Source organism: Lutra lutra, chromosome 15 (genome assembly GCF_902655055.1).
Source record: "Lutra lutra chromosome 15, mLutLut1.2, whole genome shotgun sequence".
In the NCBI taxonomy this organism is placed as follows: domain Eukaryota; kingdom Metazoa; phylum Chordata; class Mammalia; order Carnivora; family Mustelidae; genus Lutra; species Lutra lutra.
This window is the reverse complement of record NC_062292.1, coordinates 40,540,297-40,555,177: the sequence shown is the minus strand read 5'-3', so window position 1 is coordinate 40,555,177 and position 14,881 is coordinate 40,540,297. Positions and strand designations below refer to the sequence as shown.

Here is a 14,881-nt window from a genome sequence, read left to right as displayed (position 1 = left end):
GTCACAAGAACAATGCTTGGTGTGTAGCATGTTTTTGATAAATGGTGGTGGCTTTTATTGTGACTGTGAGCCTGGCCCTAGAATGTGGCTTGGACTTTCACCTCATCCCTGTCTCCTGCTCAGCTATCCATGGGACAGAGGACAGTGCTGCCTCGAGCATCCCCAGGCTGGTCCTCGATCGGCCAAACCCAGGATGGTGGCTCAGGGAGGAGGCCACTGGGGGCCGTGACATTTGAAAGTGGGGGTCAGGGTTAAACTTTGCAGAGTGGTCACACCTGCACAGCTGGGCTGGCAGGAAGGCCACTCCTTCCAGCAGGGCGCCCAGGCACTTGGCAGCTTCAGCTCCCATGGAGGAGTGGGAGCAGACCCCTCACTCCAGACCCCTGAGCCCCAAGCCAGGGGCCTGGCAGGCTGTCGCCCCTGCCCAGCATCCTCAGAGCCAGGCCTCCCTGGAGGGTGTGGGTCCCCACTGCCCAGTGCACCTCACCCCCACCACCCCTGCCCATCCCAGGTGGCCCTGATGAAGCAAATGCGTGAGGAGCAGCAGCGGCGGCGGCTGGTGGAGACTAAGAGGAACCGGGAGATTGCTCAGCTCAAGAAGGAACAGCGACGACAGGAGGTGAGGGGCAGCCCTTGGGGACCGCTACCTCCCTGTGTGCCTGGCTGCCTCTCGGCTCCCATGACCCTGAGCAATAACAGTCACACTTGCGGCAGGACGCAGCCTAGCATGGGATGGAACCTGCACGGCAGGCTCCTGGTCCACCCCATCTAGTGCAGGGTGGGGGGTGGGGAGACTTGAGCCCCAGAGAGGGCAGGCCCTTGCCCAGGGTCACCAGCAAGCAAGAGCTGGGACTGTGCAACTCCTGTCCCTGAGCCCACTGGTCACGGGTTCCCTGTCATGGTGTGGATGAGATCTTGCCCTGCTCCCAGAGAACAGTTTGCGTGGTGACCTCTGCAATGGGGGCCAGACTTGGGGTCACATATGATCAATAAATTCAGGCTAAACAAGAATCCGCCCAAAAGCCAGGCTTTTGCCTACAGAGCTGGGCAGACCAGGCCGTGAGGCCTAAGTGTGGACGCCAACTCCCTTCCCTCACCCATAGTTTCAGATCCGAGCGCTCGAGTCCCAGAAGCGGCAGCAGGAAATTGTCCTGAGGAGGAAAACCCAGGAGGTGAGCGAGACATGGCTCCCTTTCTCCTGAGTTCTTCTGGAGTGGGGAGGGGACAATCCCATTGGTGGCTCTAGCTCTCTCTTGTCACACAGCACACACAGGGGAGCAGAGCCCACGTGAGGCCCGTCACAAGGGCCTTACTCAACAAGAGGGCTGAGGCATGAAGGTAGGCTGCAGGCTCCGGTCCCAGAGGCCTGAGACCTTAATGAGAAAGGTAGAACTCTCTCGTGTTCATTTCACATCAGAGAGCCCTTGGCTGTCTCTCAGTCCCCAGCTCAGGCAAGGACAGAGCCTCCCCCTGGATTCATCCTATCCGGCAACCCCCAGTCCAGAGCCACGCCCCCCTCACTGAGTTCCTCTGTTCTCTGCCCCAGGTTTCTGCACTGAGGCGCCTGGCTAAGCCCATGTCCGAGCGGGTGGCGGGGCGTGTGGGACTGAAGCCTCCCATGCTGGACTCGGGGGCTGAGGTGTCAGCCAGCACCACATCATCTGAGGCTGAATCAGGGGCGCGTTCCGTCTCCAGCATCGTGCGCCAGTGGAACCGCCAAATCAACCACTTCTTGGGGGACCACCCTGCACCTGCTGTCAATGGCACCCGCCCTGCTAGGTGAGGCGGACGGTCAGGGGTAGGGGGAGGAGAGCCTGGGGGACATGGGGTCCTGTGATGGGTCCCCACGGATGTCACCTACGGGGCTGGGGGGTGCAGGGGTGCCCGTGGAGTTACAGAGCTCGAGTGTGCTCCTAACCAGGTGGGTAGGGTGTTGGGGGAAATAAGGAATAGGGATTAAAGAGTACACTTGTTATGCTGAAAAAAAAAAATGATAAAATACAACAAGATGATTTTAAAAATGCATTTCCCCCCAAAAACATGTTATTAACAGTGTTAAATGACCAAATACATACAGAAAACCTGAAAGAGAAAGAAAACTTTATAAAAGGGAGCCCTCCCAACCAATTCCCTTTGCATCTGTCTCCCAGAAAGAAGTTCCAGAAGAAGGGGGCCAGCCAGAGCTTCAGTAAGGCTGCAAGGCTCAAGTGGCAGTCCCTGGAACGGAGGATTATTGACATCGTCATGCAGAGGATGACCATTGTCAACCTAGAGGCTGACATGGAGCGGCTCATCAAGGTGGGCCTGAGCACAGGGGTCCCGGGGCTCCTGCCTCTGCTTCCTTCCCATCTCCCCTCCTCTGCCACTTCTGATGGCTCTGGCTCATCAGACTGCCTCATCCCCTTTCCACCCACTCCTTGTGCCTGCTTTGGAATCCAGAGGTGCAGGGGGGACCCAGAGACTGGGCCTGAAGGGAACAGTGGGTGGAGCTGGGCAGCAGCGAACCTGAAGCTTTTCCATCACCCTCCCTGCAGAAAAGGGAGGAGCTGTTCCTCCTGCAGGAGGCGCTGCGGAGGAAGCGGGAACGGCTGCAGGCTGAGAGCCCGGAGGAGGAGAAGGGCCTGCAGGAGCTGGCCGAAGAGATCGAGGTGCTGGCGGCCAACATCGACTATATCAATGACAGCATCACTGACTGCCAGGCCACCATCGTGCAGCTGGAGGAGACCAAGGTGCCCACGGGGCCTGGCCCGGTGGCCGGGGAAGAGGCAGGAGAGACGCGGAGGGTAGGGGGCAGTCTCGGTGACAGGGGGTCTCTGCCTCTCCATCTTAGGAGGAGCTGGACTCCACAGACACATCCGTGGTCATCAGCTCCTGCTCCCTGGCCGAAGCCCGCCTCCTGCTGGACAATTTCCTCAAGGCATCCATCGACAAGGTGGGCCAGCTGCTCTCCTGGGCGGGGGGCGGCGTGGGAGCTGCAGTCACAGCATCTCTGTCATCCCCCCGTTGTGGGGCGGTACACAGGCCCGGATCCTGACCCATCACTTACAGGCTAGAGCAAGCTCTTCACTCCCAGCCTCTGATTCCCAAAAGCTCTAAAACTGGGGCAAGGACAGCACCAAGCTCCTCGTTTGCTGTGTGCCTTTCACAAGGTGACGCGTGCTTGGGGCTTGGCACAATGCCGGTCACAAAGCAGGCCCTCCCTTAGAAGTGACCCTCATGTCTGGTCCAGGCGCGTCCCCAGCAGGGCTCGGGTGTGTTGGGAGAAGTGTGTATGCCAGGGCTGGGGCAGCGGGAAGCAGAAAGCCCCCGTTCCCATCAGATGGGCTCTGTCCCCGACAGAGAGCTGGCTGGAGGATGGGCCACCTTCCTGCTGGGGCCTGTGGTCTTTGAGGACAGACACCGCCCAGTATCCACGCAGCGTAACTCTGGCGAGGGGCCGGGGAGACATCCCCTGTCTGCGGGAAGCTCCCAGCTCTCCTCCAGGTTACAGGGGACTGAGTTCCTTGGGGGCTGCTTGATGAAATACCACAGACCGGGGCACCAAACAGCACAGACTGATTTTCTCGGTTCTGAGCTGGAAGTCCACAGTTAAGGGCGCCAGCAGGACTAGTTGCCTCTGAGGCCTTTCTCCTCGGCTTGTAAAAGGACTCGCTTCCCGCTTCATGCTGTGTTCCCTCTGTGTGTGCCTGCGTCCTGACTTCTTCTAAGGCCACCGGTGATAGGGGATTGGGGCCCACTCTAAGAACCCCATTTTAACATAATTACCTCTCTCAAGACCCTGTCTCCAAATATAGTCACGTGCTGGGGTACTGGGGGTTAGAGGGTCAACATGGGAATTTGGGAGGGTGGGGACATAGTTCAGCCCATAACAAGGAATTGTAGCCTAAGGCAACCTCCACCAACCTGTGGATGTGAGTAAAGTTAAGGAGGGGAGTGGTGCGTCTCTGGTCTGGGGCAGCACGCGGGTGATGTCAGGGAGTTAGTCCGACTCCGGGCAGGCACAGGGCTGATGTCGGGGCGGGGCACCCCCCGTGGTGTCTTGGGAGAAGATTGTGTGAGGGTGGTGATGAGGGTCCCCAGGATTCCAGGCTGGGGAGGGTAAACACAGGCCTGTCTCCCTGCGCGCAGGGGCTGCAAGTGGCACAGAAGGAGGCCCAGATCCGGCTGCTGGAGGGGCGGCTGAGGCAGACCGACATAGCAGGCTCCTCTCAGAACCACCTGCTCCTGGACGCCCTGCGAGAGAAGGCGGAGGCGCACCCCGAGCTGCAGGCCCTCATCAACAACGTGCAACAGGGTATGGAGGCTGTGGGCGAGGCCTTGAAGCTCCGGCATTCTCCCAGTGCGGCCTAGCTCCAACCCCCCCGGGGGGGGGACCCTCACCGTCCCCAGAACTCCCTCAGGAGCCCCAGTCTGATGCCACTGGATGAGATATGGGAGGGAGACCATCCCCCCTCCCCTCACTCTGTTGGGGCCTCTCAACCCTCCTCTCCTCCCACAGAGAACGGCTATGCCAGCACGGATGAGGAGATCTCCGAGTTCTCTGAGGGGAGGTGAGTTTCTAAGTTGGGAGGGAGCGGTTGGCTCACAGCATGAACCTGGGGCTGGTTGGGGGGCGGGTTGCCATAGGGTCCCAGGGCTAGGCCTATTTGGGGGCTCTTTGGAACCCAGGGCCTAAGGCTCAGAGAGCCAGTGTGTAGGCTCTCAGGAGCCTGAACTCCCTCTGTTTCTTCCTTAGCTTCTCCCAGTCATTTACCATGAAAGGTTCCACCAGCCATGATGATTTCAAGTTCAAGGTGAGCGCCACTGCCTCAGGGCCTGGTCTCCCCTTCCTGTGGCTCTGCCCTCACCCCCCAGCCCTGACTCAGTATTGCCTCCAGCTGGGAGGAATTGGGAGGTCCCCAGATGTGTAACTGGTTACAACCCATTCTTTTTGAGGTGGGTGGAAGGTGGGAGAAGTGGCTGGAGTCACTGCCCAGTGATGTCACCGGAGCCAGAGGCCCTGCTTTCAAAAATCTCCCCATTCCTGCCTAAGACTCTGCCTTATGCTCTGGGTCAAAGACTAAGTCTAGACCTTCAGTTATTCTCCATGCAGATTACTGATTCAACAGTATGGGAATCAGCACCCACAAACGAGGGATCAGTTACTAGTCTGAACTAAGAAACAGGATTTATTAAACAGAGAAGGGGGGAGCTGCATACAGGGAACAATGAATTGTGCATAGTTTTTTGGATAAGCTGATTCGGTGGTGACGTGCAAAGAGGTCATCCTGGGCATTCTGTATGTGCAGAGTCTGGATAAGGGCCGTAAAACCCATTTAGTGCTTTGGCTTCTCTAGAAGCCTTGAGAGAGGGTCTTTGGGTGCTACTCACCTGGCTCTTCCATTGGTGGTTCTACCGTAGGCCAAGAGGCATTATTTCCTTCGTTAGAATTCTCCCAGCCCCCCTTTATGTTTGGGCAAGTTGGTTCACCCCAGTCCTTCCATTCCCAGGGTGAGCCCAAACTGTCTGCCCAAATGAAGGCTGTGTCAGCTGAGTGCCTGGGTCCCCCGCTGGATAGCTCCACCAAGAACATCACCAAGTCCCTGGCCTCCCTTGTTGAGATCAAAGAGGATGGAGTCGGCCTCTCCGTCCGAGACCCATACTACCGGGACAAGGTCTCGCGCACCATCAGCCTGCCCAGCAGAGGCAGTACTTTGTAAGGAGGGGAGCCAGGGGTATGGGTCAGCAGGGTGGGCAAGGAGTCAGGTCTGGGCCTCACGGGACCCTTCTGTTCTAGCCCCCGGCAGTCTCGAGGCACGGAGACATCCCCTCTGACCCGAAGGAAGTCATATGACCGAGGGCAGCCCATTAGGTGAGAGCACGTTTCCGAACCTGCACCAGAGTCCGGGCCATCACGGGGTGTGTGAGTCACTGTGATGGTCTACTCTGGAGGTCGTCATGCATACTTGAATCTGGGCCAATCTCACTAAGTCATTCCGCTGCCCCTAATGGTCCCTTCCCCATCCTACCAGGCATGGGCTTAGCAAACATAATCTCCATAAGCACCTTGAACTGGATGGCTAAGCCCGCTGCCAGTTGGCTGATGCGGGCTCAATGTTGATGGCTCTGCAGTCATTGTCCTGATGTGCTTCAGCTCCTTTTCATGACCAGGGCTCCTTGGGAGGTCTCAGCCCTTTCTAAGATCTTGTCATGCTGAGGTCTCACATGAGCTTTCTATGGTCTTGTCATGTGAGAGTCGCGTAGATGTTTAAAGAAAAACCGGGAGATGATTGCAAACAGTGGACAAGTCTCTAATTGGTCTGGGACCCGCAGAGCTTCTACAGGTCACCAGGTGATCTCCAGATCACCTGCCTCCTAGGGTCGTCTGGTCCATGCACTAATTTTCGGAGAGGTCTGATGGCTTTCTCCAGGTCCCACAACTAGGTAGTAGCAGAGCAGGGGATCAAGATGACCTCTTGCCACCCGACCTGGTAAGTGACGGGAGCACTTGCTCAGGCTCCCAGCCTTCCCGTCTGTCCAAAGCCTGAGCAGATGCCCATGCCGGTGGCTTGTGGTGGGGACTTTGGCAGGTAGGTGGATGGGTGGTAACCATCCCTTCACCTGTGCATTCTGAGAACACACTTAGGTGGCAGTCCAAGGGACTTAGGCCGAACTCATGAAGACTCTTCAAAGGAAGGGAGGGTTTAGACCAAAGCTGATGACAACTTTCCAAAGAGAGGGATGTTCCGCTGCTGGAATGGGGCAGAGCAGTGGTCTTCGACTCTCCCCTGACGACAGGGTGAATCCTCCGTATTCCCCTCAATTCACTTAAGTTCTTCCAAGCACCGTGAACACTGAGTCAGCCTCTGCTCCTGGGGAAATGCGGGGGTGGGTTCCTGACAGCTTCTGGTCACAATATTTCATCAGCCAATCAACACAGACCTTTGCTTCATGTGTGTTTCTGTTTAAAGGCAGCTTAATTAATACATATTGTTGGTTCCTTAACATTGAACTTATAACCAACAGCATCATAACTCCCCCTGAATGAAGCTTGTGTAACATGTGTATTTTCTCCGTAAGACACAGCACAGCCTGCCTGTGCTTAGACACGTGTCAGGCAGCCTGTCGGCACTATGCTTTGGGGGCGTTTTAAACCATGAATCACCAACGAAAAGCACAAAAATGCAAAAAACATGGCCCTAAATAGACCACAGGAAAGGCCACAGGCAGGCAGAGAAGCGCCTCATTTGACCTCCACTGGGAATACGTGGGGACTTGGATTTTTTGCTGCTCTGCTTGATGTCTGGGAATGACCCCCACAGCAGTGCGAGAGCTCATTTGAGGTCACTAATACACTGTAATGAGCAGGTGAATTCCCAAGCATGGCATCCATGAATAATGACGACGGGCGGTCTGCTGGGCTCTGGGATCACTGCACAGCCAGCCCCGCCCTGCGGGCCTTCCAAACCGGACAGAAGGTGGTGCTGGAAGCTGTGAGCCGGGGCTGTGCTCACTGACAGATGCCGCTCTGTCCCCGCTCCCCAGGTCCACGGATGTGGGATTCACGCCCCCCTCGTCCCCTCCTACTCGACCCCGCAACGACCGGAACGTCTTCTCTCGTCTCACCAGTAATCAGAGCCAAGGCTCAGCACTGGACAAGTAAGAGCCAGGGCAGGCCGGGGAAGGTGCAGAGGAGGTGGGCTGGTCCTTGCCGCAGGCGGGTCCGGGGCAGCCGGGTAGCTCCTGACCATGCTGTCCCAGCCCCTCCAAGAGATGAGGCTCTGGAGCTCCTCCGGGCATCTCCGCCCTTTCTGTTCTAACCGCGGACCCTTCCTTTCCCCCAGCATGCTGTGACCTCAGGAGAGGGCAAGACGGAGGCCACGGGGATGGGGGGGCAGTCAGGTGGGGCTGTGCGTGCAGATCCGGCCCCCTGTGGAGACTCACTCACTGCACCTTGAGTCCTCCTCCGCTGACGCTTGCTAAAGCCCCTTTCTTGAACTTCAGCCACCCCCTCCCTGCTGCCCATGCTCAGACGAGGCCCAGGGGCCCTTCTGTCCCTGTGGAAAGGGACCTCCCAATTGCCTTCCTGCGGCAGGTTCAGCCCACTATAAATACAGCTCCGGTGGGGCCACTGGGGCTCTGGCAAGTATGGCCAGGGCGAAGGGTGGTCCCGCATTTAGGGGGTTTTCATATGTGTGATTCACGTGGACCACAGATCAGCCGTGAGAACTGTTTTCCCTGTTTCACAGAAAAGGAAACAAAGCTTAGAGAGGTCTGAGGATATTCATGTAGAGAGTGGAGGACTTGGGCCCAGACCCTGGGGCTGCTGCTGCTGCTTTTTTTTTTTTTTTTTCTAAGATTTTACTTATGTATTTGAGAGGGAAAGAGAGAGAATGAGAGGAGAGAGGTCAACAGGAGAAGCAGACTCCCTGCTGAGCAGAGAGCCCAATGCAGGACTCAATCCCGGGACTCCAGGATCATGACCTGAGCTGAAGACAGTCGCCCAACCAACTGAGCCAGCCAGGCGCCCCCAGAACCCGGGGCTTCTGACATGCTCCATCATATGTTCCAAACAGTGGGACTCTGCTCTGGGTTGGGGGGGGAATCCTAGCCTTCGTGTGCCCTTCTCCATGCTTCCTACACTCTGGACCCCCCTCTGGCTTCTCCCATCTCTAAAGCCTCTGAGAGGGGCTCCTCTCTTGGCTCCCTAAAAGCTTCTCCAGCCTGGCAGGGAGGAGGGGTGCAGTGCTGTTGTTCCGGGGAGCCCAGGCTAGAAAGTGCTAGTTCCTGTACCTGGCACCTGACATCAGCCCTTCCCCACAGAAAACCCCTTGTTGGGTCAAAATACTGCTCCTTCCCCAGACCCGCCTTGGCTCAGTTCCCATTTCGGGAGGCGGATACCAAACCTGGACCACACCAGCCGGGGCACTGCCTCCCCACCACACGTTTGCAATCAATAGGCCCCTTTTCCAGAAGCACTGACGTGGGACTCGGGCCCTTCCAGCCTGGTGGTCTCGCAGACCTTAGTCCTATCCGGTGGGCTAGGTCTTGGGGCCCATGTGTGGTGTAGGCCCGGCTCCTAGGTATAGCCCCAGTGGGTTCACTGGGGCAGTGGGCTTTGTGAATTAGTAAGTCCCTGAAGAATTGCTGCAAGAGGCCAGCTCCCAGGGAGAGGTAGCAGCAAGCATGGCTTCATCTGGCCTTAGGCATGGAGGAGCATTGCTGGGGCAAGGCAGAGAGTCCCTCGCTTGTACAATGGGGCAGCCAGGGGCTTGGAACCAGCAAACGGCCCACAAGCTGAGATGTCTCTCCAGAGTGTGGGGCTGGCACTCCCACAGCTCCCATGGTCCCCTCCTCACTCCTGCCCTGGTAGCAGAGGGGACCCCCCCCCGCGGCCCGCCCTTCCCCACCTCCTCTCCTGCTGTCCCTTAGTGCCCTGACCCCTGCCTCTCCCCGCTGCCCTTGAAGAGCATAACCCGACCTCTGACCCCCCACGCTGCTGCTGCCTCTGCCATCCCTTCGTGTGTTTTCCTCTCTCCCCTAATCCAGCTAATTTTCTGCCCTCCCCAGGTCTGATGACAGCGACTCCTCTTTGTCGGAGGTCCTGAGGTACACACAGAATGTCTCCCGTGTTGGCTCCCCAGCTCTCACTCTCTACTCTCCCCTCTCTGCCTTTTGCTGCACCGTCCTCCCGCCTGCACACCCCAGTCCTCAGCATGCAGCCCTCCTCCCTGGCCTGCCTCCCCCCTACCCCCCTCCACCCGTGGTTCCTCCCTCTCAGGGTCACTGCATGGCCTCATACTGGCCAGGCCCGGCTGGAGCTGGGGGCTTGGGGAGGGGGGCATATTTGCTTGCCACAGGCGCTGTTCTCTCCTTGTCTCCTGGGCAGGCACGGGGAAAGCCTGGGAGCCTGGGGTGGGCTGGGGCTGGGACTGAGTGCTGCTGAGGGCTTGGGGGAGGGGCAGGGGTGCAGACAGCCCTGGGGCCTGCAGGGCCCAGCTAGCGGGGTGTTGGTGGCTGTCTCCAGCATCCCTGTGATTTGCTCAGCTTGTGCCCGGTGAGGTGTGCTTTTCAGCTCCTCTGAAAGGAGCACGAAGGGATCCTGCTGCCCACACCTCCTGGCACATGGCCCAGGACTGCCAGGAGACCTCCTCCCTTCCCAGATTTTGGGGTGACCAGGGGACAGTTTCCCCAGCCCCCCCCAGCACAGCACCACACAACAAGGAGCACTTCCTGGGACCTGGTGGGCCTGAGCTCCTGACGGGCCGGTGGTCAGCACTAGGCTCTGAGCTCCCTCCAGCTCGCCCAGAGCGCCCCCTGCTCACCGCACCTCCTGGCCTGCAAGCCTGCCTGCGGGGGGCAAGGCTTTGCCATGACCAGAAGCTAGCCAGCCTCCTAGCCTCTCTCAGTGACAAGGGTTATCCTGGTGACATACTTCCCACAACGGTTTGGGCTCTTTCCACAGCCACACAGCTGGGCCCAAACCAGGGTTGAAAGCAGGGAGCTGGGCCAGCTTGGGGGCTGGTCACTTGTGACACCTGTCTGGCAGCTGGCCTCTGACTGCCGTCCTCGCAGGGGGCGTGGCTGTGTCCATGGGGGCCGTGAAAGGCACTATGGCCGGAACACGGTTCATTTTAGCAGACCGTGGGCCACATAGCATCACTGGGAGGAACAGCATTGTCTTTGGGAAGGAACTAGAACATATTTTCAGACCTGCACATAATTTAGCCAGGGCCTCATTCCCAAAGACGCTCACTCAGAAAAGATCACTCTCCAGAACCTCCAGGAGGCTGGCTTTTAACAAAATGCTCCCGCCTGCCGGGGGGGGGGGGGGGTGGTGCTCGTGCTCCCTCCCAGACTGTGGATGGGAAGTGAGGCGCTGCTTCCCCAGGTGCATTCCCCAGGGACCCTGGACATCCCTAACTCAGAGCTGAGCTGGGGCCCCCTAGAGGGATTTTGGCCTTTGTAAGTGACAGTCACAGGTCTGACTCTGCAGGTCCCAAAGGGGCTTGAGGGTGGGTGGGAGTGAACGTGTGTCTCTGCTTGGGAGAGGCCGGCCCCGGAAGAAGTTCCTGACAGAGGGCTGTCCCGGCACCACCAAGGTGCTGGGAGGTGGACAGCCTAAGCACCACCGCGCCCTGCACCCCTCGCTGCACCCTGGGTTAACTGAAGCAGTGTGCGGCCCCTTTCTAGCCCTCGGGCCTCTGGGGCCTGCGCACATTTAGGCCTCGGGATCTGGGTCAGGCAGGCATCAGATGGGAGCTCCCCCTGGGCAGTGTCCATGTCTCCTCCTTCCTGCCTACAGCTCGCGCCCCTGGATGTGCTCAGGGCGGTGACTGACAGGTTCTCGTACAGACCAGCCCTCCCCGCCCCCATAGACTGTCCCCAGGTCTCAGACATCAACGGCATTGAGCTTGAGTCTCAGGGGTTGCCTTCATCTGCCCTAGTCCCCTGTCGGTTCTGTCCCCCTCTTACCTGCATACCTTGCTCAGCCTGGCCTCAGTCTCCCTGGCTGACAGGTGCACCCTTTCTCCCTCTCTCCTGGGAAGGGGCGTCATCACCCCCGTTGGAGGAGCCAAGGGTGCGAGGACAGCCCCACTGCAGTGTGTCTCCATGGCCGAGGGCCACACCAGGCCCATCCTCTGCCTAGACGCCACAGACGAGCTACTGTTCACAGGATCCAAAGGTGGGTGGAACCCAGACTGGCCAGTAAGATTAGGGTCTCATCCATCCCTGCTTCCCGTGCCAGAGTGGGCTGTGAAGATGAAATCCCAGAGCCCCCATGAGTTGAGGATGTGGGCTCAGCTTGTCTACTACCTTGTCTCATGTCTCTTACTTTGGCTTACGGCTTCCCATCTTGGGTACCCCCAACCAAGCCTTCCCTCATAGCTGACCCTGGTCTCCATCCAGCACTTCCTTCCAAACCTTCCTCAGAAACTTCAGGAAGTCTTTTCAGGTTCTCCATCTTGTCTACTCATCCCAGTCCCACAACACTACTACCCTCCACCGATGTCTACCCCAGCACTTCCAGCTAAGAAATCCCTATGACCCCTCAAAGTCATGATTACTTAGTCTCAGCAACAAAATCAGAAAAATTTGACCAGCAGAAAGGACAGCTCTACAGTAGACATGCTATTGGAAAGACAACTATATCTTTATTTGCAGGGCGAGAGGGGGCTAACTGTCATTCTGGGTGTGGTTGATTGATTCCAGATTCTCACCCTCAAAGGTGCTTGCCACTTGTTCCTTAATTTTGTCAGCTATTAGCAGTTGTAGGAACAGACAGCAGAACCTGAAGAATTTCATTTTAGCCCAGGTACCTTGGCAATACATGCAGAGAACTCTGGTGTCTGCGGAGTTTGCTTGAGAAACCCAGGACTGAAGCTCCGACCAGCTCCTCTCCTGAGTCTCTCCGCACACACACGCAGCACTCAATAGAGCTGGTCTGGGTGCATCTTCCTGTCCCTCAGACATGAGGCCCCTCCCACTCAATGTCTCTGGACTGTCTCCCCCACCCTCCACAGCCCCTGTGGGGGGAAGCGTGTGTTATGGGCCCATGATGATTGGCATCTGTTGTCCCCGTGGCTCTCTCCCTGCCTCCCACAGACCGCAGCTGTAAGATGTGGAACTTGGTCACAGGCCAGGAGATTGCGGCCCTGAAGGGCCACCCCAACAACGTGGTGTCCCTCAAGTACTGTAGCCACTCCGGGCTTGTGTTCTCCGTGTCTGCCTCTTACATCAAGGTGTGGGACATCCGGGACTCAGCCAAGTGCATCCGGACCCTCACGTAGGTACTCCCCGAGCTGGCCCTCGGTGGTGGGCTGGGTACCCATGCCCAGCCCACGTGACCTACTCAGTAGAGCCTGGTCTGGCCACATGAGTGCAGAGGCCCTTAGGGGACTCGACCTGACTCTGAGGGACGAGGTGGGGGTCCCTGGGATGGGGTACAGAGTCTGGGGCAGCAGCCTGGGTGAGCCTTTGGTCTGCTTGGCCCCCGTGCTCCATCTCAGCCTCCCAGGCCCTGGGCTGAGCCGGGTATCCCCCTGTGAGCCCAGACGGGGAGCTGGGAACCTGCGTGGGGACAGCAGGTGACTGTTGGCTGACCGCCACCGCGCTGGCCACCTGTCTGCGTCAGTGGGCCACCCAAGCCTTTTCTCAGCCCTGCCCCTGACGGTCTCAGGCTGATGGACATGTGGGAGACAGAAGTGAGACGAGGGCCCCTGCAGAACCAAACTGTCCCAGCGGGAGCTGCGCTTCGTCCTGGCACCGCCATTATAAACCATCGTCCGTTCTTTAACTTGATCCTTAAAAGAGAGTAAACACGGGATTCCGAGGGCGGCGAAGCTCCCTGAGACTGTACTGGTGCATGTGGGTCACCACGCGTTGGTCCAGACCCACGGAGTGTCCAGCATGAGCGCGTCCTTGTGTTGCCTGGTGGCCCACGGTGACGATGCTGTGTCAGGGTGGGCTCACCACTGTAACAAAGGCTCCCCTCTGCTGGGGATGATGATGGGGGGGCTGTGCATGTGGGGGGCAGGGCGATAGGGGAAACCATCCCCTTCAGTTTTGCTGTGATCCTGTAACTGCTCTAAAAAAATAGTCTTTTATTTAAAAAAAAAAACAAAAAACTGAAGAAGCGGAGTAAACGGAATGGGTGTAATCACCTCTCTCTACAGAGGAGGAAACTGGGACTCAGAGAGATTAAGTGGTTTCCACAAGCCCCGTTCAGGGACAGGGACTTTTCTGCTGGCTGCAGAGAGGTGCTGCCACCCTTGGTCTCTCCCTCGTCAGACCAGAAACTTCCAGGAGGAGTTTGGCTCCCCTGCATCAGCCAGAGGAGGTTTCCTGGAAGAGCTGTGGTATTAGGCCTGGTCTGAGTGAGGTTTGAGAGCTTTCCTGGCCTGTATGGATGGACCGCTTTGATCTCTGACCTTGCCTTCCTCGATCACGGCAGGTCCTCTGGCCAGGTGACCTCTGGGGACGCCTGTGCCGCCGCTTCCACCCGTGCCATCACCAGTGCTCAGGGGGAGCATCAGATCAACCAGATCGCCCTCAGCCCCTCAGGCACCATGCTGTATGCCGCCTCGGGCAACGCCGTCCGCATCTGGGAGCTGAGCAGGTCAGGGGGATGTGGGGCACGCCGTGGAGGGCCCCTGGGTCTTTACTGTGGGCACCACCCATTGGGGCTGGCAGAACCCCATGCTGCTCTATTCCCATCTGCTCCTGGGCTCGGGTCTCTGCTCTGAGATATGGGATCCTTGTCCTCCGAGGCCCCCAGGACACCGGGCAGCTGATGTCTAGGTTCTTGGTCTTGCATTGAGGGAGGGAGAGTGCCCTGGCCGGACCAACTCACTCCAGGGCAGACTTCCCCACCAGCCCCCACAAGCCAGGGTTCCCTCTGATCTGTGTCCCTCCAACTGGCGGGCTTCTGTCCATTACAGGTTCCAGCCGGTTGGCAAGCTGACTGGCCACATCGGCCCTGTGATGTGCCTGACAGTCACCCAGACCGCCAGCCAGCACGACCTGGTGGTGACCGGCTCCAAGGACCACTACGTGAAGGTACCTGAGAAGGCCTCCCTCTGGGACAGGGGGTGGGGGTGGGGAGCATTCTCTGCATTCCTCCTGTCCTCCCCCACCCCTTCCCTCTGGGGCCTTGCGAGCCCTCATGAAAAATAATGAGACCACTGGGGATTTATGCTGAAGAAAATCACCCCAAAGAGGCAAGGAGGTGTGTGCAGAAAGTAGACGCAGCGCTATTTTGTAAGTGGTGCGGAATTGAAAGTGACCCAGATGTCTAAGCCTGGAATAGCAGTCCCGTCGGTTAGGGAGAAGCCGTGGAACAGGCTGTAGTGCGTCTACCGAACTAAGAAAATGCGAACAGAACACAAAGGATAGCAAACAA

General features: G+C 58.1%; 1 protein-coding gene across 4 annotated transcripts in view; it reads left to right on the top strand.

The window, feature by feature from the left end:
• KIF21B (kinesin family member 21B) overlaps positions 1-14,881 on the top strand; it is a 47,766-nt gene that overhangs the window by 26,345 nt on the left and 6,540 nt on the right. For 2 of the 4 annotated variants that reach the window (XM_047704917.1, XM_047704915.1), the window contains exons 16-32: positions 512-619; positions 1,104-1,172; positions 1,547-1,779; positions 2,151-2,298; positions 2,535-2,729; positions 2,831-2,932; positions 4,129-4,294; positions 4,499-4,550; positions 4,736-4,793; positions 5,490-5,695; positions 5,777-5,851; positions 7,525-7,638; positions 9,550-9,588; positions 11,529-11,665; positions 12,586-12,766; positions 13,934-14,098; positions 14,421-14,538. In XM_047704917.1, coding sequence (XP_047560873.1) covers positions 512-619; positions 1,104-1,172; positions 1,547-1,779; positions 2,151-2,298; positions 2,535-2,729; positions 2,831-2,932; positions 4,129-4,294; positions 4,499-4,550; positions 4,736-4,793; positions 5,490-5,695; positions 5,777-5,851; positions 7,525-7,638; positions 9,550-9,588; positions 11,529-11,665; positions 12,586-12,766; positions 13,934-14,098; positions 14,421-14,538 — 2,166 coding nt within the window. The remainder of the gene's footprint in view (positions 1-511; positions 620-1,103; positions 1,173-1,546; positions 1,780-2,150; positions 2,299-2,534; positions 2,730-2,830; positions 2,933-4,128; positions 4,295-4,498; positions 4,551-4,735; positions 4,794-5,489; positions 5,696-5,776; positions 5,852-7,524; positions 7,639-9,549; positions 9,589-11,528; positions 11,666-12,585; positions 12,767-13,933; positions 14,099-14,420; positions 14,539-14,881) is intronic. The other 2 variants (XM_047704918.1, XM_047704916.1) reach the window with 1 other exon arrangement.